This window comes from Python bivittatus, unplaced genomic scaffold, assembly GCF_059951505.1.
Source record: "Python bivittatus isolate LINGU-HERP-01145 unplaced genomic scaffold, Pbiv_v1 ctg000610_np1212, whole genome shotgun sequence".
NCBI classification, from domain to species: domain Eukaryota; kingdom Metazoa; phylum Chordata; class Lepidosauria; order Squamata; family Pythonidae; genus Python; species Python bivittatus.
In genome coordinates, this window is record NW_028277088.1 from 19,844,354 (window position 1) to 19,869,153 (window position 24,800).

At 36.0% G+C, this 24,800-nt stretch overlaps 1 protein-coding gene across 1 annotated transcript in view; it reads right to left on the bottom strand.

The window, feature by feature from the left end:
• Positions 1 to 623: 623 nt before the first annotated feature.
• The window catches only part of STAM (signal transducing adaptor molecule), a 36,031-nt gene continuing 11,854 nt past the window's right edge, over positions 624 to 24,800 (bottom strand). Inside the window, exons 6-14 of the mRNA XM_007422417.4 lie at positions 23,636 to 23,726; positions 21,846 to 22,038; positions 13,605 to 13,699; positions 10,481 to 10,569; positions 8,069 to 8,156; positions 4,507 to 4,561; positions 3,714 to 3,867; positions 2,847 to 3,022; positions 624 to 1,775 (exon numbers count right to left, since the gene is read on the bottom strand). Of these exons, the coding sequence (XP_007422479.1) occupies positions 1,523 to 1,775; positions 2,847 to 3,022; positions 3,714 to 3,867; positions 4,507 to 4,561; positions 8,069 to 8,156; positions 10,481 to 10,569; positions 13,605 to 13,699; positions 21,846 to 22,038; positions 23,636 to 23,726 (1,194 nt within the window). The 3' untranslated portion in view covers positions 624 to 1,522. The remainder of the gene's footprint in view (positions 1,776 to 2,846; positions 3,023 to 3,713; positions 3,868 to 4,506; positions 4,562 to 8,068; positions 8,157 to 10,480; positions 10,570 to 13,604; positions 13,700 to 21,845; positions 22,039 to 23,635; positions 23,727 to 24,800) is intronic.

A 24,800-nucleotide genomic window follows, 5' to 3' on the forward strand; every position in this document is an offset into this window, starting at 1 on the left:
AGTTTTGATAACTAGGAAAAAAAAGATTAAAAAGTTAGCTTTTTTTGTAATCGTAGAGTAAGAGAGAATGTTGTAATCAAACTTTTATTTGCTACAGAGAAAATTGGAAGCTGCTTCTATTTCTTTTTATTCTTTCTCACTGCACTTTTATTTTTTCCTTCTTTCTTTCTTTGTTCTATTTTATATTAGTTTGTTAGTTTTTATGTTCTCTTTAAAACGTTTAATAAAAATTATTTTAAAAAAACGAGTGTAGAAGTTACTGCTTAGAAAACTATTTTTTTTAAAGTAATTCTCAATTTAGAATAGTATTTGCCAGAGAAACCAGTAATAAACTGCTATTCTTAACTATATTCATTCACATATGACTCCATTGCTGGGTCAGGTAACAAATTCCAGGGCTCTCATTCATATAGTTGATTTAAAGTACCTGGCTCAACAACTGGAGCCATGAGTAGTTAAATTAATTAATTCCTTAACCAAAGTTGATCATGGAGGCATTTCTCTGTCTAGAACTTTACCATGCACTTGAATACACTGCATAGCTGCAGAATCCCTATAAGAACTACAGAGAGACCATGAAAAAGAGTATTTTTAACAAAACACACAGAGTCAAGGAATGTGGCAATTATGGCAGTCTTTAACAAGACTTTAATAAATGTAGTGTTTTCATTATTCCAGTTTAAAAATGTCATTCACTCACATCCAAAGTGCCCCACTCAGCATCCAGGTTACATAAAACTAGCATGGAAATGTAAGTTACATCATTTAAACAGTAAAGATAAAACAGTTTTGTTTCATGGTCCCATAAATTTAGCAGCCTGCCACTTATTGTTTTGAAACCATTACTAATAAGCAGAAAATGCTTTCTGAATGAAGAGTGTCTGAAGTTCTAGCCTACTTTGGTAGATAATCATCTCATAGCATCCACAGGCTACAGGAAGGCAGAAAACAACACAATTGCATTCAGTGTATTATTAATGAAAACCCAAGCAGTTCAGGTTCAAGAACATATCCACAACCTGTAAGTATTTGAGATACAGTATGTGGGTTAGAGCAGACATTCTTATAAAATACATGAACATGGCCCATCGATGACCATGGTTCATGATTAATAAAACAGTAATGTAAATTTTTAACACTGTTATATATTCACATGATCACTATAGTAATTCGGAACAGTCACTAACACAAACATATTATATGTACATTACATATATGTCACAACAATTTGCCGAGCTGAATCTTCACAAACTCAACAGTTTCAGCAGACATAAATAACTTTGTACCAATGTTTAGGCATTCTTAAAGGAATTAAACATCCTAAATGTTTTAATTCCTTTTCCAAACTTAAAAAAAATCCTAAAAAGTCAGTGCAAATAGATTCATTATACTTGTTCACCAAGAGAGATTCCTATTAAGCCAAGAATAACCCACGTTTAAGATATTAAAGAAATAAACTCATAACTTTGTAAACTGCCTTCAACAGAGGTTAGAGTAGATTAGGAATCCAAAGTCCTATCCCCTATAGTAATGCCTTCTGTGAATAAGTATTTTGTTGTGATGATGGAGGCTGCTGTGGGGGTAGTGGTGGTGGTGGCGGCGGTTGGTTTCCTGGAGGCTGGGGAAGAGTCGAGGTGACTACATTATAACCTGGCACCTGAGAGAGAGTTCCAGGATTCTGATAAGCAGCAGCATCAACAGCAGCAGCAGGGGATGGACTGTAGGCTGAAGCTTGGCTGGCATATGAGCTTCCTGGAACAGAACCAACCATCGTGCTAGAAATAGAAGTAGGAAGGAAAACAAGATAAACAAAAGAGTACAAATGAGTTTCACAAAATTAAGCCAATTCTTCTACAAACGTATACACACAAACAAATTTGGGCTTCTTTTTCAACCTCCGTAAAGAAAGACAAGGTACTTGGAGTACTAAATACTGAAGCATTTAGTCATGTCTTCCCAGCATAGGCGTTTAAACCAGTTTCTTCAGGGGATGTCTCAATGAATACAAAACTGTTTCAACAGTTCTTCTGTTTACATGAGTACCCTCTTAAGCCTACCTAGTTGGGCTCGGATAAACTAGTACTTTTATCTTTTGAGGTTCTTCTCTTTATTTTCTGCACTAGAGCTTTGCCTTAACTCTTTTTTCACTTTTCTGAAATATAATCCATTTTAAGAGAGAATCCAAACTGACTTCTCAGAAGGCTAGTCAAGTTAGATGACATGATTTATTAATATTTAATGGGAATTATTACTAAATACCATTGGTGGACATGTCAAGTTTTCAGGGATCCTATTCTATAAAACACGTTCAATTTTTTGTCCTGGCATTTTATCTTTGGAAGATTTTCACACTTTGCATTTGATTACACAGAGTTTATCAGAATATGATAACCTCTAATTTAACTTCATAAAAGCTCCTTTATCACAAACAAGTGCTTAAGGTAAGAGACGGAAAAGTCATCCTGGGGATCTAGGGAGATACATATTGTTTCTAAGATGTCTGCAGTCTTTTAACTACCGTGAACGGGAATGTTATGGCTTTTCCTCCCAAAATAGTTTTTCAGACATTCCTAAAAATCTCTTATTAGATTAACACTCAAAATGAGACTCATTCCTGAGTAGTCCTAAACAATAAAACTAATTTATGGAACTCTATTTCAATTAGTGTTTTCAGTCTGATTTTATCCATGTTCTTTTAAAATGAAGAACAAACCAAATACATTAAAAAGCTCATGGAGATGAACAATTAAAGATAATTTGATGCTGAAAGTTTCTGTTAATTTCCATTTTAAGACTGATTAGTTGATTTTAAATTAAAAGTTAGATACTTTAATTTTTGCAATTACTTTGTATAAGATGCCTGGACTGGCTGGCTAGCTAACCCAGAACTTGCTACTGGAGGAACTGTGCCTTGATTAAGGGATGGAAGTTGCTCTGATGGAAGACTGTAGCCTTGCACGTGGCTCATCTGTGCATTCCCTCCCACCAAATAAGCATTGCTTTGAGGCTGTCCTGGATAAACCTAAAAAACATCAAACAGGTGGAGACAAAACACAAGAATAAACCATTTCATTTTCAACTTATGCTCATTAATAAAAAGCCAAAAAACAAAAGACTCTAGCAATATTTACTTGCAGCTTAAGAACAGGAATCCAGGTTCACTCATGTCTTCCCCATTATTATATGACAATATATTAACTAGGGTCTCTCCTCATACCCAATCTTATGAATACACTACATCCCTTACAAACCCTTAAACTCTATGTCATTTCTTTCCATGTGGATTCAATTACAGTGGTGATGGGTACACTGTTGGAAGACCTGAAGGACCAGGTTAAGGATAGGCTGCCATGGAGAAAATCTCTCTCTGTGTGGTTGCTAAGAATCAACACCAGCTTGATGGCACATAATCTATCAATCAATCATTTCTTCCCAAGATGAATGTAGTTTTCTATGTGTCCTGATTCTATTTAGTAAAATTGGAGTATAATAAATTAGATTTCATGACTGGGCAGATAATGTAGTCCCATTATATTTGTTATGATTTGTTTCACATTAATACTGCCCCCCATAATTTTAAAAAAATGCACAACACAAACCACACAAGTTCTGAATAGCAATGATAATTTGTGACTATAGCGACAACTTTTTAAAGATTTGGGCCAAACATGGGACAATATCTCTACATGTTTTTAAAACATCCAGGTGCTTACCTGAGAGTTAGAAACATTAGATTGAGTCATATAGTATTGTGGGTTTTGTAATTTTGAATACATGGAGTACATTGGATCTTCATTCATCAACTTAGTATATAATGAGAGGGCTTCCATCACTTTTACATTGAGTTCCGAAAGTTCTGAATGCTTCCTGGGTGAGACAAATCGATATAAATAATATTCTTTAAGTACAGGTTAGTTTCATGACTTAGTTGTTAATAGTTTATCAGTTAATAAGAAATAAAAACCATTCCTTTGCAAGTTAAAAGTAGCAACACAAAGCTACCAGTAATAGCCCTTTACAGAAGGTTCCTAACAGCAACCAAAAAACCTTCCAACCTTTCCCACAAACCTTTTAAAGAAGAAAATAATAGTCTAATGCTTTCACAGGATGGAAATACCTGAAAAAACAGACTGACTGCCTAAAAGTAGTGACCATATGGCCCAAATCCCAAGGAGCTGCCAGTTAGGAACCAATGCATGCCTTCTCAAATGGGAAAATGGAAACAATGACTACTAATAAAAAGGCTAAATGACATTAACATATATCATTTTTAAAAAGTTGTGTAGAAATGTAAACAGTAGTATAAGCTCTAAAACAAGCATACTAGTTATAAACCTGCCAAAAATTCATCTGAAACCCAACATTGTTCAAGGCTGTGTAATACAGCCTCATAACTTTGTAGCTCTCTCCCACCCATCACCCACCACCCATGTTAAGTGTTGTCTTTGGCCATGAAAAGGTTGTCAATCCCTACTATAAGTTAACCAAGCTTACTGCTATCCTTACCGGTCAATATCTTCTAGCTTTTCATCAATGAGAGGTCCCATTTGATGGCACATTGCTAGAAATAAAGTAGAGATATTAATATGCTTTATTTGCTCCAACTGTTGTAGATTGTTAGCACTGTATTACTTCCAGATTCCTTATTCTATAACATTTCAAATAAATAAACAAGTGCTGTAGATACAGCCTGTGAAAAAGAAAGTACACCCTCTTTGAGTTCTATGGTTTTATGTATCAGGCTATAATAAAAATCAACTGGTCCTTAGCAGTTCTCAGAAGTAGGTAAATACAACCTCAGATCAACAACACATGACATATTACACCATGTCATCATTTATTTTACAAAAAGAAAGCCAAAATGGAGAAGCCATGTGTGAAAAACTAAGTATACCTTATGATTCAATAGCTTGAAGAACCAACTTTAGCAGCAATAACTTGAAGTAATCATTTTCTATATGATTTTATCAGTCTCTCACATCATTGTGGAGGAATTTTGGCCCACTCTTCTTTACAACATTGCTTCAGTTCATTGAGGTTTGCGGGCATTTGTTTATGCACAGCTCTCTTGAGGTCCCGCCACAGCATTTCAATGGGGTTGATGATTGGACTTTGACTGGGTCATTGCAACAGCTTGATTCTTTTCTTTTTCAGCCATTCTGTTGTAGATTTGCTGGTGTGCTTGCAATCATTGTTCTGTTACATGACCCAATGTCGGCCAAGCTTTAGCTGTCAGACAGATGGTCTCACATTTGACTCTAGAATACTTTGATATACAGAGGAGTTCATGGTTGACTCAATGATTGCAAGGTACCCAGGTCTTGTGGCTGCAAAACAAGCCCAAATCATCACCCTTCCACCACCGTGCTTGATGGTTGGTATGAGATGTTTGTGCTGATATGCTGTGTTTGGTTTTCACCAAACGTGGCACTGTGCATTATGTGGCCAAACATCTTCATTTTGGTCTCGTCTGTTCAAAGGACAGTGTTCCAGGAGTCTTGTGATTTGTTCAGGTGCAACTTTACAAACCTGCTGCCATGTTCTTTTTAGAGAGAAAAGGCTTTCTCCTTCCAAGCAAACCATACTTGTTCAGTCTTTTTCTAATTGTACCATCATGAACTTTAACATTTAACATGCTAACTGTAGAGTCTGAGATGTAAGTCTTGGATTTTTTGCAATTTCTCTGAGCATTGCACCATCTGACCTTGGGGTGAATTTGCTGGGATGTCCACTCCTGGGAAGATTGGCAACGGTCTTGAATGTTTTCCACTTGTGAATAATCTTCCTCACTGTAGAATGATGGACTTCCAATTGTCTGGAAATGGCCTTATAACCCTTCCCAGATTGATGGGCAGCAACAATTGCTTCTCTAAGATAATTGCTGATGTCTTTCCTCTTTGGCATTGTGTTAACACACACCTCAATGCTCAAAACCAGCAAACTCCTAAAACTTCGGCTTTTATAAAGGTAGTCACACTTGCTGATGATCAGTTGATCAAAGGCATTTGATTAGCAGCACCTGGCTGCTACTTAGCCTCTTCATATCTATGGAAGCAGTAAGGGTGTACTTAGTTTTTCACACATGGCTTCTCCATTTTGGCTTTATTTTTGTAAAATAAATGATGACATGGTGTAATATATCATGTGTTGTTGTTCATCTGAGGTTGTACAGTGGGGCAAAAAAGTATTTAGTCAGCCACCAATTGTGCAAGTTCTCCCACTTAAAAAGATGAGAGAGGCCTGTAATTTTCATCACAGGTATACCTCAACTATGAGAGACAAAATGGGGGGAAAAATCCAGAAAATCACATTGTCTGATTGTTAAAGAATTTATTTGCAAATCATGGTGGAAAATAAGTATTTGGTCACCTACAAACAAGCAAGATGTCTGGCTCTCACAGATCTGTAACTACTTCTTTAAGAGGCTCCTCTGTCCTCCACTTGTTACCTGTAGTAATGGCACCTGTTTGACCTTGTTATCAGTATAAAAGACACCTGTCCACAACCTCAAACAGACACACTCCAAACTCCACTATGGCCAAGAGCTGTCAAAGGACACCAGAAACAAAATTGTAGACCTGCACTAGGCTGGGAAGACTGAATCTGCAATAGGCAAGTAGCTTGGTGTGAAGAAATCAACTGTGGGAGCAATCATTAGAAAATGGAAGACATATAAGACCACTGATAATCTCCCTTGATCTGGGGCTCCATGCAAGATCTCACCCCATGGGGTCAAAATGATCACAAGAACGGTGAACAAAAATCCCAGAACCACATGGGGGGACCTAGTGAATGACCTGCAGAGAGCTGGGACCAAAGTAACAAAGGCTACCATCAGTAACACACTATGCCACCAGGGACTCAAATCCTGCAGTGCCAGACATGTCCCCCTGCTTAAGCCAGTACATGTCTGGGCCTGTCTGAAGTTTGCTAGAGAGCATTTGGATGATTCAGAAGAGGATTGGGAGAATGTCATATGGTCAGATGAAACCAAAGTAGAACGTTTTGGTCTAAACTCAACTTCTTGTGTTTGGAGGAGAGAGAATGCTGAGTTGCATCCAAAGAACACCATACCTACTGTGAAGCATGGGGGTGGAAACATCATGCTTTGGGGCTGTTTTTCTGCAAAGGGACCAGGACGACTGATCTGTGTAAAGGAAAGAATGAATGGGGCCATGTATCGTGAGATTTTGAGTGAACACCTCCTTCCATCAGCAAGGGCATTGAAGATGAAACGTGGCTGGGTCTTTCAGCATGACAATGATCCCAAACACACCGCCCGGGCAACGAAGGAGTGGCTTCGTAAGAAGCATTTCAAGGTCCTGGAGTGGCCTAGCCAGTGTCCAGATCTCAACCCCATGGAAAACCTTTGGAGGGAGTTGAAAGTCCGTGTTGCCCAGCGACAGCCCCAAAACATCACTGCTCTAGAGGAGATCTGCATGGAGGAATGGGCCAAAATACCAGCAACAGTATGTGAAAACCTTGTGAAGACTTACAGAAAATGTTTGACCTCTGTCATTGCCAACAAAGGATATATAACAAAGTATTGAGATGAACTTTTGATATTGACCAAATACTTATTTTCCACCATGATTTGCAAATAAATTCTTTAAAAATCAGACAATGTGATTTTCTGGATTTTTTCCCCCATTTTGTCTCTCATAGTTGAGGTATACCTATGATGAAAATTACAGGCCTCTCTCATCTTTTTAAGTGGGAGAACTTGCACAATTGGTGGCTGACTAAATACTTTTTTGCCCCACTGTATTTACCTACTTTTGAGAACTGCTAAGGACCAGATGATTTTTATTATGTACATAATACCATAAAACTCAAAGAGGGTGTACTTTCTTTTTCACATGACTGTAAATGGTGTCATTAGACAACAGAACTAACTAGGAATAGTTTCTTTAACTGAATTAATAAACAAAAAAGATTTAAAGCAGTTCAAGAAGCTAGTTTTGAGCAAATGGTAGGGGTAGCTTAGTTTACAGTTTTTGAAGCAAGAGTTCTTAGGTAGGGGCCTACTGTGTGACTCTATATGTAGATTTAGGGAAAGAAAGCTTACCTTCAAGATGGATTAGCTCTGGAAGATCTGGTTGATCATCCGTTGGATCTGCACTTTGCAACATCTGCAATAGTTGGTCCATTTTATCCTAGAATATGACATACAAATTCTATATTTGTAACTGCATGAGGTGTGCCCAGCAACCTGAACATATTAAAGGATATTTCCCCCTTTCCTTCAAAATGCAATCCTCTCCTTCCCCCCTCACCTGCCCTGAGATATCAGAACTTAATTTTAAAAATCCATTTAATTGCAAAAGGGCTTGTCATGTGGCATTGAGGTGGCTGTTGACTGAAAAACAGAAGATTAAGCCTCACTCCAACATGCAGAAATAATTACACTGTTTCTATGTATGGACCATGTTTTTGGGGGGGGGGCTTCGAGTTAGTCCTGACTCCTGGCAACTACCTGGGCAAGTCCCTGAAGTTTTCTTGGCATGATTTCAGAAGTGGTTTGCCATTGCCTCCTTTTTAGGGCTAAGAGAGAGTGACTGGCTCAAGGTCACCCAGTGTCAGGCCTAGCCCAAGGAACTCCTGGAGACCGTGTAGGTTCAATCAGCAAGGTTTATTAGCTAGCGCTTATTCACAGAATCTTTTCAGACTGACCAGTAGTTCCCAGGCACAACTCTCTACTATCTTCTGGAATGTTTAGGGATGCGCCAGCTTTCTCCGCTTATCTCCAGAGCGTTGCTCTGGAGACGAGAGCACCATTTTCACCCCCCTTCCTCCATTCCAGTCCATCACACCCAGCTGGCTTTGTGCCTAGGTGGGACTAGAATTCACATTCTACCGGTTCTAGCCTGGTACTTTAACCACTACACCAAACTGGCTCTCATGGACTATGTAACAAAGTTTGTTTTTTTTAAACTTAAATTATATGCCACAATATAATTAATAGAATCACTTTTATGACAGAACATTACCAGCCTTATCAGGCCATTATGCAAGCAGGTTTAATAATACAACTGTATCTTTACAGCAAATTTCTTTCAATTAAATGTATCTTTACATGAACAGCATTTCTTAATGAACATAGAAGTTTCAAATATGACTTGTAGAAAATAAATTGTGGTAAACCAGTGTAAATATATATATTTTAATATATTTGTGTAAATGTTTAATAAATATCACTGAGTTAAAGAAATACTGGTCAAATTAAGTTTTATACAATTGTTCTGCAAATGTAAATATAGTTCTCTAAAGATATTTACTAGTAACTGGAGCAAATCTATTAACTGGCCTTCAAGCAAATTTCATATGCTTGAAAAAAATAAAGCGTTCACAATACTAAGAATAATTTCCAGGGACCATATCCTTAACACATATAGGCTATTTTCAGAAATCTTTATGAAGCAATAGCTGATTGCTAGTCATTAACTGTAGCAACACTACCATCTAGTGATATAATAGCAAATAAAATGAAAAAAGGGATAGCGAAATGCAAAACATAACACAGATAAGCCTGTAGCGAAATCTACTATGTGGAACAAATCCACTAAATTCTTCTAAGCCATTCATATTCCAAAACTTTTTGTATAAAAGGTAAATATTATAGTGAAACAAGAAACTGGGCTTTAAAACATTTAAATCATTTTATGGAACATTTATCAAAAGACATATTCAATTGTCTTTTGATAAATATTTGATGTGTTTGTCACTCCAAAAAAATCTATATGCAGGAATAGGCACTAGACCATAAAAGTAATAATTAAGTGTGATCCAGTAGATGGTAATTTGGAAGTAAATATTAAACAGAAAAGGTTTGGAGAAGAACTTTTGTGCTTCTCATTAAGCAGCCATGTCTCTTTTCAAGCTTCTATGTGAGTTACTTTAAGAATTGCACAGAGTTGACAAAGCCTAAAAAGAGGTGAGTGAGTATTTGAATGAGAAGTTAAGAAGTGCTGTGCTGATGTGAATTTTGAAGCATTTCTTCAAAATAATTTTTGAAGCATGCACAACCCTAGTAAGTACTATCAGCTTCCATTATATTTACTTCCCAGCAAGTATGTTTATTAAAGTTTCAATTAAATAAAGGAGAATAGAAGACAAAAACTGTGTAATCCCTAACAAAACTGACATCCAAATAAACTTGATCAAAATAATAAAGATGTTACTAAGGAGAAACAATGGGGGAATCATCAATCTCAAAGACGGGAAAAGGCCATTATAAACTATATAAGAGTCACGAGATAGGCGGCATATAAATTTGATTTATAAATAAAAAAATAAAAACTTGTTTAGTAAAAAGTAAAAGCTATTATGACAACCTAATATGTTTAAAATAGAAGAAAATTTGGGTCAGGGTGTTTTTTTTTTTTTTAGTATTTCCATCTATTGAAAGGACACTGCCAATTCTGAAATCAAAAGGTGGTACTTCATGTATTATTTACTGAAGGCTGGATTTTGTACATACTTCATCAATATAAACTGGTTCAGGTTCAGGTTCAATTGTTTCAACTTGAACTTCATCACTAAACTGTACCGTTTTCTTTTCAGACTTCACTGCAGAAACAAAAATTGAAAGAAAACTGAACAAAGTGACAAATGTTTACAGTGGAAAACAACTTTATATCAGGTGTTGATATAGATCCAGGTTCCTGCTGCACTCCAGTACCTTCCTACCTCCAGCCAAAATATTATTTGGGGCTCATAGATCCTGCTGGCAGTTGGCCGCCAGTTAGACAGAATAGCATTTTCAGGGGCTGGAAGGACTGTCACAGAGCAGGAAATCAGAAGGGCAAAAAGAAATCAGCATTTAACATCTCAAATGTCTATTAATCTTATACAGAAAAACAACTGGCGTGTGTGTAAAATAATAACAGGATATCACAAAATACATCTTTCTAATGTTTAGAATATCTTCTATGTTCTAAACATATTTATATACATATATACATATCTATATATAATGTTTAGAATATCTTCTATGTTCTAAACATATTTATATACATATCTATACATATACATATCTATATATAATGTTTAGAACATCACTAAAACAGGAAGTTGATTATAATTTAATAAGATAATCTTTTCAAGCCTTTTGAATAGAACAGATTTCAAAAACATGTTCTTTTCAGAAAGCTCATGAAGATGAACTTATTAAAATGTAATAAACTTCTCATTTGTTGTTCAAGAAACAAATCAAGCCCTCTTCTTTGTTTTCATATCTGTTTATTAAGCACCCTCTCTAGCATTTCTGAAAGTAGGTCTAGGAAAACAAAAAAGATTGCTTGAAGGAAAACAGTGCCTCCAAACATGGTATTAACCTCTGTCTTAGATGGCTTAAAATAGATTATGAAATCAAAGAACTGAAATGGGCTATTTACGTTGAAACAGAACCAGCCTTCTGGTACTTTAAATACATTAGTCCATGTTCTGCCCTCTGAGATAACAGAGAACTGGTCTTGGCTTCTTTGTGACGTCTTGTGAAGTATTTGAAGAGTAGTATATTTCCCACCCCATCTCAGCTTCCTCTTCTCAAAGCCCAGTTCCATCTATCTCTTTTCATAAGACTTAGTTTCTTGTTCCCTGATAATCTTTGTTGCTCTTTTCTGAATTTGTTCCAGTTTGCCTCAATCATTCTTAAATTGAGGTGCCTAGAATTGAAGGCAATACTCAAGTGGAACCTGACCAATGCAGAATAAAATGGAATACTTATTTGTCATGAAATAAGTTGCACTTGTACTCAAGTTGTACTTGCCCTTTTTGTAGCCACATTAACTACTGAGTACTATCCCACAGAACAATTGACAAATAATTTTTTTCTATTCCTAGGCATTTGATTTCTGTTTCCTAAATAAAGAACTTGGTATTTCTTTTTGTTATTTTCAGCACATTTCTCTATCAATTTTATTTATTTCTGTCTCCTAGGGTATTAGCAATCACACTTAATTTTTGATTATTTGCAAATCTGATAAGCATTCCTTCCATTTCTTCTTTCAAATTAATAATAAACATGAAGAGTACAGGGCCCAGGACAGAATCTTGTAATACCCCATTCAATACTTTCACTCCAATCTGATGAGGAATCACTGATGAACTGAATATAATTTTCAAGTGAGTTATGTCCACACAACTGTCACCCTATCCAGCTTTATTTTATTAGATGCCTAATCAAAATATAATGGGGTACAATGTAAAATGCTTTGCTGAAATCAATATGTATTACGTCTACAGCATTTCCACAATCTTCTAAGGAAGGGAGCTACCTGAACAAAAAATGAGGTATTAGCCTGGCTGGTACTTGTTTTTGACAAACACATGCTGACTTCTGGTAATCACTGAATTGTCTTCAAGGTGCTTGCACAGTAATGTTTTTCTGATTAGTTCTATAATATTCCCAAGTCCTGATGTCAGACTGTTCTGTAGTTCCATTATATGAGTTAGTTTACTTCACTACTGACATCATAGCTTCATTCTTCTCTAATTGCTATTCTCTAACAGGAATACATGTTCTATGAGACAGACTCTCACAAGTTCTACAGAAACTGTGAAAAGGATTTTTCAACAGCAAAGCTAATGATTCAATAAATAACAGTGAAGACTACTTGCAAACGATCTAGCTTTATCAGGGCAAAGATGGGCAAGAGCAGAAATGTCACAATTAACACTTGTGCACTTTCATGGTGGGAGAGGAAGGATGCACAGCAGAGAAGTTGCTCATGCCCTCCTTCTCCCTTTACCTTATAAGTGGCCTGCCCTTTCCTTATTTCGCAGTTTGGTCCTATTTTTAAAGAAGGCTGAAGAGAAAGTGTGGCAGTGATGGTGAAAAAAGGAATGAGAAAGAAAGAAGCCCAGGAAAGAGCTGAAGACAATAGAACTGAGCTGAGCTGAGGGAACATTCCCCATAGGAACAGCTGCTAAGCACCAACAAGTAAGAGTAACTAGCAGGTGCAATATCACCACCCACAAAAATAATAATGCCAGTGGTGCTGTAACCAGCTCCAGCAACCTTGCAACACAGCAATGGAAAGTGGAAAGCAGGAAGACTCAGAAAATTGAAACTCCAGAAGCTATATTCTGGCAAGGCAGGTAATTCGAGAAGAGGGAGTCCTGACTGAAATCACAGCCACCAACTCTCAGTAAAACTAAATCCCTGACAGCACTACAGCCTTCACAAAGCAGGGAAAAAGCAGATGCCAGTTTCCCCCCAGTATCCAGTCTATTAGGCTACACAAGTGACTGCAGGACAGAGGAGGTAGGGAAGGACTTGGGGGAAGTTGAAGAGCTAAAAAAAAGTAGCCCAGATCAAGTTAAAATGGAAAATAGATTAGGAGATTGACAGATATTAATTAGAATACAGAACCATCATTAACAGAGAATTTTAAATAAAGTAGAATTAGACAGAGACTAAGATAGAAGAACACAGAGTAAATAAGAATTTAAAACTAAGAGTCTTTATATTATAAAGATAATATACTTTTTTGTAGTAGTAAAATCCTTTTTGGAGGGAATTATTTAGCCTTTTTCTGGCTATCGCACCATCTCCCCAAAAAATCCATGATACATGGCTTTTCTTTCACTGTATTACTCACTCATTTCTGGTTCAGCAGTAAGATCAGCAGTTACAAAATTGGAAGGAAATAATCCTGTTCCTTGATGAGTTTCACCTTTCCACCAGTTTGGATCACTGTGAAAGATGAAGAAAACAGCCTCTTAGAATGGGAAAACAAAGGGTGGAGCAGTGACAAGTTGCACTCCATTTCTACCCACTAAAATAAATTTGGACAGCATCCTGGATTGATTTGTGCAGCCACTAAATTAAATACACCCTCTGATTTATTTAGCTGTAGATTTATCAAGAAATGAACAATTCACATGAAACTAATAAGATAAGAAACCACTATTCAGAGAACTGTAAGGAATATGAGAACACAAGGAATCTTTAAAGAGCAGCTTCCTACTAGTAAAAGTCATGAGTTCAGTAAAACCTTGATTTTACAGAACAAGTGGGAGGACATGGTGTTGGTTAAAGTTAAGTGTCTATGAAGTCTAAATTATGGAGTATAATAAATTTTACATAATTTATATACAATTTAAATATACAATGTAAAACATCTAAATTCAGTTTTTTGTCCATTGCCTGCAGTGTCTGCTGACTGGAAATTTTACTGTATTACAAAAGAGCTGCTACTCATAAAGAGATTAAAAATACCCAAAATACCTTCCTTGGATTATGACTTCAAACTTTTAAAAAATTCATTTAAAATTAATGTTCTAGAAATTAGTGCCCTTTTATAATAAGGGAACTGAACCCAAAGGACATCAGGCACTAAACTGCATTAACTTAGATTGGTGCCCCAGCCACCATGGCCAAAAATAAACTGGAGAGCACCAGGCTCAAAAATACTGTTCTACGCTGATATATGAGAAAGTGATTTTAAAAACCACAAATTGGGTTTTGTTCAGTTTTAAGCAATGATAAATGATCAAGTACTTGGGTGCTAGAATGCTCTGATTTAAAATTTTTAACTGTACTAAATGAAACTGGAAACTTATAAAAACACTATATATGTGAATATTATTCTGCAAATTAATTTATCCACATTTATAGGTTATCTACTCCTGCAACTCTAGGAGCATACAAATAGGACTAGACTCCATTTCTGTTTACATCTGAATTCTGAGCTGTTAGTAGTTTTTTTCTAAATAATTAAGACAGAAGTATAATTCAACCCAATTACTAAGCAAGTGGCAAAATTCACTAGATTGTCAAGAGCCAAAATGTGTGTACTTGTCTTCTTGCTTGAAAGAATGCGTTTTGCTGTTACTGTACAGATGGCCCTCACTTAATGACCACTCGTTCAGAGACTGTTCGGATTTACAATGTCCGAGTTCTGGCCATTGCAGTATCCCCACGGTCATGTGATTGCAATCCAGGCACTCGGCGACTGGCTCGCAATTATGACATCACAGTGTCCTGTGATCACACGATTGCCATTTGCAACTTTCACTGCTGGCTTCTGACAAGAAAATCAATGGGGAGGTTGCAAATGGTGACCATGTCCCCACGATGATGCGGGATTCGCTTATTGATGGCAACCGGAAGTGCCAGAACTGCCGTTGCTAAGCAGCGCTGTCACGTGATGTTGCACTTTATGACCGCATCGCTTAGCAATGGAAATTCCAGTCCCAGTTATCATCATTAACCAAGGACTACCTGTATTCATAATCCTTCTCAAGAACCATAACTGGATCTGTATTAATACAGGCAATAAAAGCATTAAACACTGCAATGCAAATGATAAATGACAACACTAAAGGTATTTCATAATTTCAAATATATAACTGCTATAAAATTCTATTCTTAACTTTTAAAAGGATTCAAAAAATATTGAATTCAGTTTTTCTGTAGGCCTGAGGACAATCTTATTTGTTCCTTGCTGTCAGATCAAAGCCGTGACATCACCAGGGGATTCGCAATTTTTTTCTCATTGCTATTACCCTACAGAGGAAACTACTCTATAAGTCACTTAACATTGTGTCCAGGTTTTGTCTCCTATTATATATCTTATCTGTCACTGACCAATATATGATCTCTCATATATGTATATTTATGTTCACATTAACTGATATTTCTATAATTTTACTTAATAATCTAACATTTAATAGGAAGAACTTCAGTATTTTATTTCTAAATTATTTTGATTAATTAATTAGCCATTTTTGTTACTATAGCTCAGGTTTTATTTTTAGTATCCTGTCATGTGTACTCACTGCATTGTAGTAAATTGTTTTATGCTTACTGAAGTTTTAGAAAGATTTTAGGCTTTAGACATTTTTACTGTCTTCTCTAGACAATGTCCGTCACCTTATTTTTTATAATAATTTTATTAAATGTTACAATTAAAAAGATAAAAGCTAATACAAATGAAAAAAATAAGAGTACAAAGAAAAAACAGAAAGTGCAGAAAAAAGAATAGAAAGAAAAATAGAAAAGAAAAAATAAGAATATAGTAAAGAAAAAGAAAAATGATATATAAAGAAGTAATTTCCCCCTTTGTCACAAGTATAAACAATTTTAGTGACCTATCACCTCCTCTTAAATACAACAAATGATCTCTTCTTCCCATATCTCATCTCTAATCTATAAACAAAACTTTAAAGCCTCATCATTCAGTCCTAGTCAGCAAAAGTCCATTTAGGGTTACCAGAGATAGCAACATATCTATTTTAACCTTGATCAAATAAACCAACTTTATATTCCTTCCCTTTGCTTTTACAATCTTGGTCCTTAATCCCTTCAAATAATGTCCTAGAACTTTATTTCTTTTTCTTTTTCTTTGTCCCTTCTCACAAAATCCTTCAAAACTTTAACAGGTGTCTTTTATAAATCCAATATAGAAAAGTTATCCAAATCACTCTTCTGGTTTGTTATTTGTATTTCCCTTTAAATTATTAAGATATCAGCCAGTTTCATTTGTATATCCAGTATATCACCTTTTTCCAGATCACTCTTGTAGGCTGTCATTTTTAAATCCCTGCTCAAATAAATTTCAGTCTTATCCAGTAGAACTTGTTTCTCTTCTGTAACATCATTTACACACAGTCTATCTATAATGGCAGACATTCTCAAAATTAATTTCTGAGTCCATTGTTCACAAATATCCTTCAACACATCCAATAAAGTATTTTGCTCCATTCTGAATTAGCAAGTCAAATTTAAGTGTTCTTCTCCTTAATTGTAATCTTTAGTTCCTTGTAGTGTCCAACTTTCAAAGTCCCATCCTATCATATTTTCTTTTTCAGAACTCAAAACAACAGCCCTTGCCCACAGGAAAGATTCTTATAATTAATTTCAAAATCTTATTTCAAATCCACCTGGACCCTTAGTCTGTTTATAACTTTCCAGAAACAACACTCTAATTACCCCTTTGCTGTTTATTCCCTCCCCAAAAGAAATGTTCTAAGTCCTTAAACTCGTACTTAAAACTTATTTTGCTAAGGATTGAAGGAAACTCACCTATGTGTGAGTTGGGCGGCCATATAAATTTGTTAAATAAAATAAAGACTGTAATAACAGATTATGTGAATATATGAAAAGTGTTTCATGAGTATTATACTACCTTATGTAAAGGTCAAGAAACTTCCTCAGAAAAAGTGGATGAATACTTGAACAAACAGAACTTACCAAGTATTACATTCAGAGACAAATTTTGAACGGACCTATAAAAGTAAGGGAGCTGTGTGAAGCTATCAAAAAGACTAAACCAGGAAAGGTACCTAGTCAAGAAGGGTTGCCAGACTCTTACTATAAATGTTTTGAAGATTAGCTTTTACAACCTTTACAACAAATGATGAATATTATTTTGCAGAATGGAAAGATTTCTGATACAGTGGAACCTCGGGTTACGAATTTAATTCGTTCCGTGACTCTGGTCACACCCCGAATTGGTTGCAACCCGAAGGAAATTTCCCCATAAGGTTCGATGTAATTACCGTTAATCCGTTCTGATGTGGAGGACAGGGAGGCGGCTATTGCTTGGAGGGAGAGTCCCCCTCCCTACGACCACGTGTCAGGGGCGGAAAATGGCCGCGGACCATGTGTCAGGGGAGGAAAAATGGCCGTGGACGTGTCAGGGGCGGAAAATGGCCGCGGACCACGTGTCAGGGGCGGAAAAATGGCCGCGGACCGTGTCACGGGAGGGAAAATGGCTGCGTATCCTGTTCGTACCCCGAGGCGGAGTTCGCAAACCGAGGTAAATTTTTGTGGCCAGAGCTGGTCTTAACCCGAAAAGTTCGTTATCAGAGGTGTTCGTAACCCGAGGTACCACTGTAGTTAGAAAGAGGCTTATATAACATTAAAGAGGGACAAGATTTGACTTTAACAAGAAACTATCAACCAATATCTTTACTGAACAATCTTTACAAACTGTTCACCACAATTTTGGTTGAAAGGTTGAAAATATTTTTACAGGATTTTATTCATAAAGATCAATGTGGGTTTTTACCTAAAAGACAACTACAAGATAACATTAGAAATGTTTTGAATATTTTGGAATACTTGGAGCAACATAATGAAAAACAAGCTGCACCGATATTCTTAGATACAAAGAAGCCCTTTGACAATTTGAATTGCATTTTTTTTGTTTAGAGTTCTGGAACATATGAACCTTGGAGACAATTTTATTAAATGGGTAAGGTTAATTTATACTTCTCAGAAAGCACAAACGTTAATGGAGAACTAACAAAACTTTGTAAGATTCAAAAAGGGACAAGATAAGGTGTCCACCATCCCCACTTTTGTTCATTTTGATTCTTGAGGTACTGAATAGAGACATAAGACAAGATCAGATAATTATGGGAATTAAGATTAAAAAAGAAACTTATAAATTTCTTTTTAAATCTTAATTAAAAGGGCATTTGCGGATGATTTGGTATTAATTTTAGAAGATCCGTTAGAGGGAGTAGAAGCAGTAATGGGAAAATTAAAGGACTTTGGTATATGAGAAGGCTTCAAGATTAATAATCAGAAGACAAAGATGTTAACAAAAAATATGAAATCAGAAGATCAAATAGAACAGAAGGAGAAAACTGGTTTTAAGATTGAGAAAAAAGTAAAATACTTGGGTATTACTATGACAAATATGAATTATAGTTATTTTGAAATAACAATTCATATTTGTCAGTAATAAATGACAAATATGTGATAAATAACATAAATGTGATAAAAATGAATGTTTTGCCAATTATGTTTTTGTTTCAGACAATACCAGTTTTGACAATGGATGTACCATTTAAACAATGGCAAAAAGATATATCTAAATTTATATGGCAAGGGAAAAAACAATGAATTAAATATAAAGTGTTACAAGATGCAAAGGAAAGAGGAAGATTGGGTTTACTGGATTTAAAATTGTATTTTGCTGCTTGTTGTTTGGTCTGGATGAAAGAATGGATGTTGCTGAGAAACAAGAGACATTTACAGTTAGAAAACCACAACCTGAAGTTTGGATGGCATGGACATTCATGGTACAATAAAGTTAAAATTAATATGGATTTTAAAAATGATTTTACTAGACATGCCATACTGGGAATATGGAATAGATATAAACCCAGATTGTGCTTTAAAACATCTTTATGGATCTCAGTTCAAGAAGCATATTATAGAAGAGAACTGGCAGACAAAGATAAATGGTTGATATACCAGGACTTATTGGAAAACTATCAAGGGGAATTTAAAATCATATCAAGAGAGCAATTAATAGCAGAAAGACATAGTTGTCAATGTTTTTCTCATTTACAGTTATCTGAAAGATTTAAAATGGATAAAATAAAAAGACTTATGGTATGGAACAAAGTAAGACAGAATTTGAAATACAGCTGTGTACTGATGTTGAACACATAATTGCTAAAATATACAAACTTTTGTTTGTTTCAAATTTCAAATTCTGTTTCAGAGGAAAAACAGGTTAAAGAATGTATGATAAAGTGGGCTAAGAATTTTGGTTATAATATACAGATGGATTAATGGGAAAATATGTGGTTAAAAGGGTTGAAATTTATATTATGTTATGACCTCAAAGAGAATTTTTATAAAATGATGTATCGTTGGTACATGACACCACAGAAATTATCTAGAATATATAAAGGTGTTTCAAATGTATGTTGGAAAGAAGGGACATGTTTGGTGGACATGTAAAAAGGTAAAAAAAATTGGATTCAAATACATACTTTGACACAGAGGATTTTAAAGGCTTCAATTGAAGCCAGAACTTTTCCTTTTAGGATTAATGGATAAAGTTAGAAAAAAGCCATGGAAGATTATTTCAATCCATGTTTACTGTGGCAAGATTACTATATGCACAGAGATGGAAAGATTCAACACTACCCACTATGGAGGAATGGTTGGTGAAATTCACAGATTTTGGTGAAATGGATAAACTGACTTCTTTGATTAGAGAGAAGACATTAAGAAGCCTCTTATGGACTTTTTGCATAAAAATTTAAAAAATGAAGTTGTGATTTATGGTTTTCATGATCAGATAGGATAAATTATAGAAAGAAGAGTAATATGATGTAACTTTAGAGAGAGAGGTTAAGATATATTTGTACTCATAACTGCTGTGAAGAATATCAGAAGCCACTTCTTTATATCTTTTTTCTCTCTTTTCTATTTTTCTTCAACTTTTTTTCTTTTCTTGCACTTTTTGGTGTTTCTATGATTTCTTCCTTTTTATTTTTTCTTCCTTACTTTATATTAGTTTGTATTAGTTTTTATCTTCTTGTTTTAAACTTTTAATAAAATTATAGACTAAAAAAAGAAAAGAAATGAGGCTCGGCCAAATTTTATGTTCATATAGGCTACATTATGACTGTGAGCTTAGTTGGAATCCCTCGACTTCCAGCCGCTCAGCTCACCAGTGGACCACAAAAACCTCAGTTCCAGCAGTCTACTTATGAGGAGCAGCTGTCCAGAGTACATGTGGGCAATCTCACAATTTCTTCTTTCTCCAGACAAATTTTGCTGGCCAGGATCCACCTGGCAGCCACTGATCTCTGCTGTATTACCATCCCCACTCCTTCAGGAATGTCTAGCTTGCCATGTCCTCACCAGAAGTGTCGTCTGTCACCTTTTTGAATGGGTTAGGGATATATGAAACTGCTGAGTATGATTATACAAAGATGACATATTGACTTGAACTGAAAGAGGCCTTCATGGAAGAACTGTTTTCAGATACAGCAAAAGAATGTTGCACAAGAATTATACAAGACAGGTCATACTTTACTACAGTGATCAAATGGTTGGGGAATGAGCACTGAAAATCTAATCCAGCCATTAGAGCTTTCTTTGCAAAAGAGAATGGTTATACACTATTGCCTTAGGATTTGAACCTTCTCAGATGACAATAAATGAATTAATTAAGCTCATACTTCTTTAGATCCCAACTATTTCCTTAACTGCAAAGTTAGGCCACGTAAAAAAGTCTGTTCAATAATGCTGATCCTCCAGAACAGATGCACTGTCAGAAGATACTAGCTGAATTCATACACGTCAGGATTTTTAAACCATGGTCTGCTGAATAAGACACAGTTACCTGATTTAAATGTAAACTGAAGCCTTAAAGAGTGGATCTGCACATCACTAACATGCCAAACAAATGGCTTAGTCCTATGTGTGAACCAGAGGCTACTGCATAACATCTTACAGAGTCACACTTTTTGATGCTTGAAAAAACCAGCCCCGTTCAGACATTGTGGAGAGCTCACAGGAGAGAAAAAAACAGGTCAAAGATACAACCTGTTTTTTTCTCTCCTGTGAGCTCTCCACAATGTCTGAACGGGGCTGGTCTTTTCCCCAATCTCAATGTATTCAGGCAGGAGGTCTAAAGAGGAGCTACATTTGTGTTCACTTAAATGCAAGGACAGTCATCAGTGCAACCTTTTGAGATCCAGATTACGCAGACAGCTGTACAGACCTAACAGCTTTCCACATGAAGATAAAGCCTTTTCCTCTGGGAATGGCACATCTGGATTCAGCACACTATATTTAAGGGCTTTTCATTTCAGTGGGTCCTTTCATTAAAAAAAGCATAAAGACTGAAAAAACAGCATCAGTAATACTAGGCTACTAGTAAGGTAATGCCTAACAGGTAAGCATAATTTGACTCAAGTAAATCAATAGAATAGAAAATTATAAAGTCCAAAGATCATTTAAACACATGCTGCAGTCATGCTGAACTGATAGCATCAAAATGCCATTATGATACCTGAAAGTAACAAATATGTACAAATGTATTTCACAATTCTATGTGCCCAAGAGATATTCCTTTTACCTGTCATCAAGAACAGTTATAAGTTCTCCAGCTTTAAATGTTAATTCATTATCTTCAGCAGCTTCGAAATCATAAATAGCCCGAACGTTCCGCCCCTCGTGTTTGTGATTTGTTAAGAGACTTGTAGTGCTTGGATAAAGACTGGAAAGTGGTGTTTGCTGTTGTCTTTGTTCTTTTAGTGATAATTCAATAGCTGTGAAGTAATAAAACCAAGAAAAGACTTCTCATTAAATTTATGCCATTTCAGATGTGTGATATTAATTTCTTTGCACAATACATCCTTAGAAATAAAATAAAAAGTGACAATATTCACCTAAGTTAACCCAACACTACTTGTATTGAAGATATATGATTATGCCTACTAAAACAGATAAAGTATCTGTTTAGTAGGCATAATCATGTATCTTCAATATAAGTAGTGTTGGGTTAAAATTTATATGTCTGCCCATCTCACAAGAAGTGACTCTGGGTGGTATACAACAAAGATATAAAACTAACAGATGTGTCAGAAAACAGTCATTGAAAAGTTAAAAAAGTAGAAAGCACACAAGAAATTAGATTAGCAAGGGAGCCACCTCAAGATCTCACTGGTCTCCTGGGACCCCCAGACCTGATGGCAAAGCCAGGTCTTGAGGGCTTTATTTCCTGAAAATAAGTAGGAATGGATTTGAGCTCACTTTGGGGTGGGGGGAGAATGTTCCATAAGACGGGTGCCATGGCAGAAAAGGCCTGCCTCCTTGGGCCTGCCAAGTGTAGTTCCCTAACAGACTGGACCCGAAGCATGCCTCTTCTACTGAATCTATCTTTTCAATTTAACCTAATACATTAACTAATAGACTAATAGACTAATAAGGGTCTTCACCAGACTTTTGCTGGCTTTTAATTTTTTTGTTATTGGGTTAATTCTGTTTTTAATTTGTTTTATATTGCACATTATTCTTATTAGCCAGCTTCAATACCATTTTCCTCTGATGGAAAGGTAGGATATAAATCCAATGCAAGTATTATTGTCCTGTCTACCCTATCTCCTAGATCTCTTTCTGATCAGCTCAATCTTCAATAACACATGGGCAAATAAGTAACAGTAGTACTAGTAAATTTATTTATCATGTGCCTATAATTAAATGCAGTGCAGAAGTTAGAATTTTTTGCACCAGTGTTCATGACTTCACACATTTGTATTTCTTTTTGGTGCTGTTACAGTATGTGGATAGTAGTTTAATATTTCGAAGGAAACCTTTTTCTAACAATTCATTTCTTCTTCTTCTTTGATATTCTTGATAAACTATACTGGTGTTGTCTTGATCTTATCTTACTTTCAAGGCTTTGCAGAATACATTCTGATCAAATGTCCACTAAGATTTCAAATAATCTGCAAATATCATGGAAGCTCTTAAGAGTTTCTTTTGACTTCCTATTTACAGTGCTGGTTTTATAATAATTTATCTTTTGGAGCCAAATATCCTGGTGCTCTACTTCCTTGGAAAATGGCCACTGCTTTCACAACTGGTCCTGAGCAATACTTAGGCTTCAGTCCAGGGACATCTGTCCACTCACTAGTTATAGAACTAAGTGTGTTTTGGCATCATCGTTTAGGCCAGCTTCTTTTCTTCTTCATTTCACAACAAAAAGCTACTGAATATATGCTACATTTTCAAAACTACATTTTCATACAAAGAATGGAAATAAAGCAGGCTAATATGGCTTACTAACTGTAGAATCATTGGTCTTTATTACATTTTAAGAATCCCTATGTTGAATATTTATATTGTCATCAAGTCATAACCAACCTTTAGCTAGATCCTCTTCCTCTTTCTTGTTCGCTACTATTCCAGGATCTTTGGCTACTAGAGCTGGGCTTGCTTTTGCTTGTTCTGCAGCCTGACCAAAGAACAGAAGACAATTCTTAAATAAAAATCAGTGCAATATATTCAGTCCATTAAAAGTGGTCCCATTGTTTTCTTTAGTATATTTCCAACTGATTTTGAAAAGTCAAGTTCAGTAATGGTCTAGGAAGGGAGCATACTGCTAGCTCTAAAAAATACAATTGTGCACATACCCACTCAGAAAGAAAGTACTGCAGTTTAGGCCTAAATTCATGGGTATATAAGCATGACTCTGGAGTTAACAGAACTTGGTGTATCTGTTTTGAGATTCAATAATGTTAGGCAAATTGTATTATGTACTGGTGGATCTGAAAATCAATGTATCAGAAACTGAGTTGATTGCTTGAGACAGAAAATCAATATAGTGAGAATTGTGTATTTGAGAATTGTGCATGGTAAAACAAGAGGAGATAGGTTGAAGAATAAATAAATGCTAAATTAATAGAGACTGAATATCAAATGAGTGAACAGTATGAAAGAAATGTGAAGTGAATTAGTCCTATAGAGAGAATCTATTTATATATTACTAAAACTCCTGTGTCTGTAACCTTCAGCTGGGTGAAAAGGTGCACCATAGTGCAACAATTTTTTAACCAAGGTACCTTAAATGGGCTAACTTACAGAATGCATCCAAAATCCAGGACCCATTACTCCCATGGGATTGAAATCTGGGAAATTTGTGGCTGCTTCACCACTGTGTGCTGCTCCACCACCATGGTCAGCCCAGGTCATGTGATTGGCATGGGCGTATCTCCAACTTCTTTCCCGCCTCCCTCTGTCCCCTGTGCCCAATCAGCAGGGAGCAAGGCTCAACAGGTGACTGGCAATTGGCTGCTTTGGAAATTTGAAATTTCTTAATGGCTGTGGGCACTGAGGGAAGGATCAGGCAGCGATTTGGATGCCTGCTGGAGAGGTAGGCCTGGCTGGGGGATGCTGGTGGTCGACAGGTGAGCCTTCTTCCTCCCTCGAGGACAAGCCAGAATGGGGAGCAAGAGTGCAGTTTTCCTTGTGGTCTGCAGCTCCCTTTGTTCTACTTTCCCCCAGCAAAGTGGCAGGCAGTTCCGCAGGT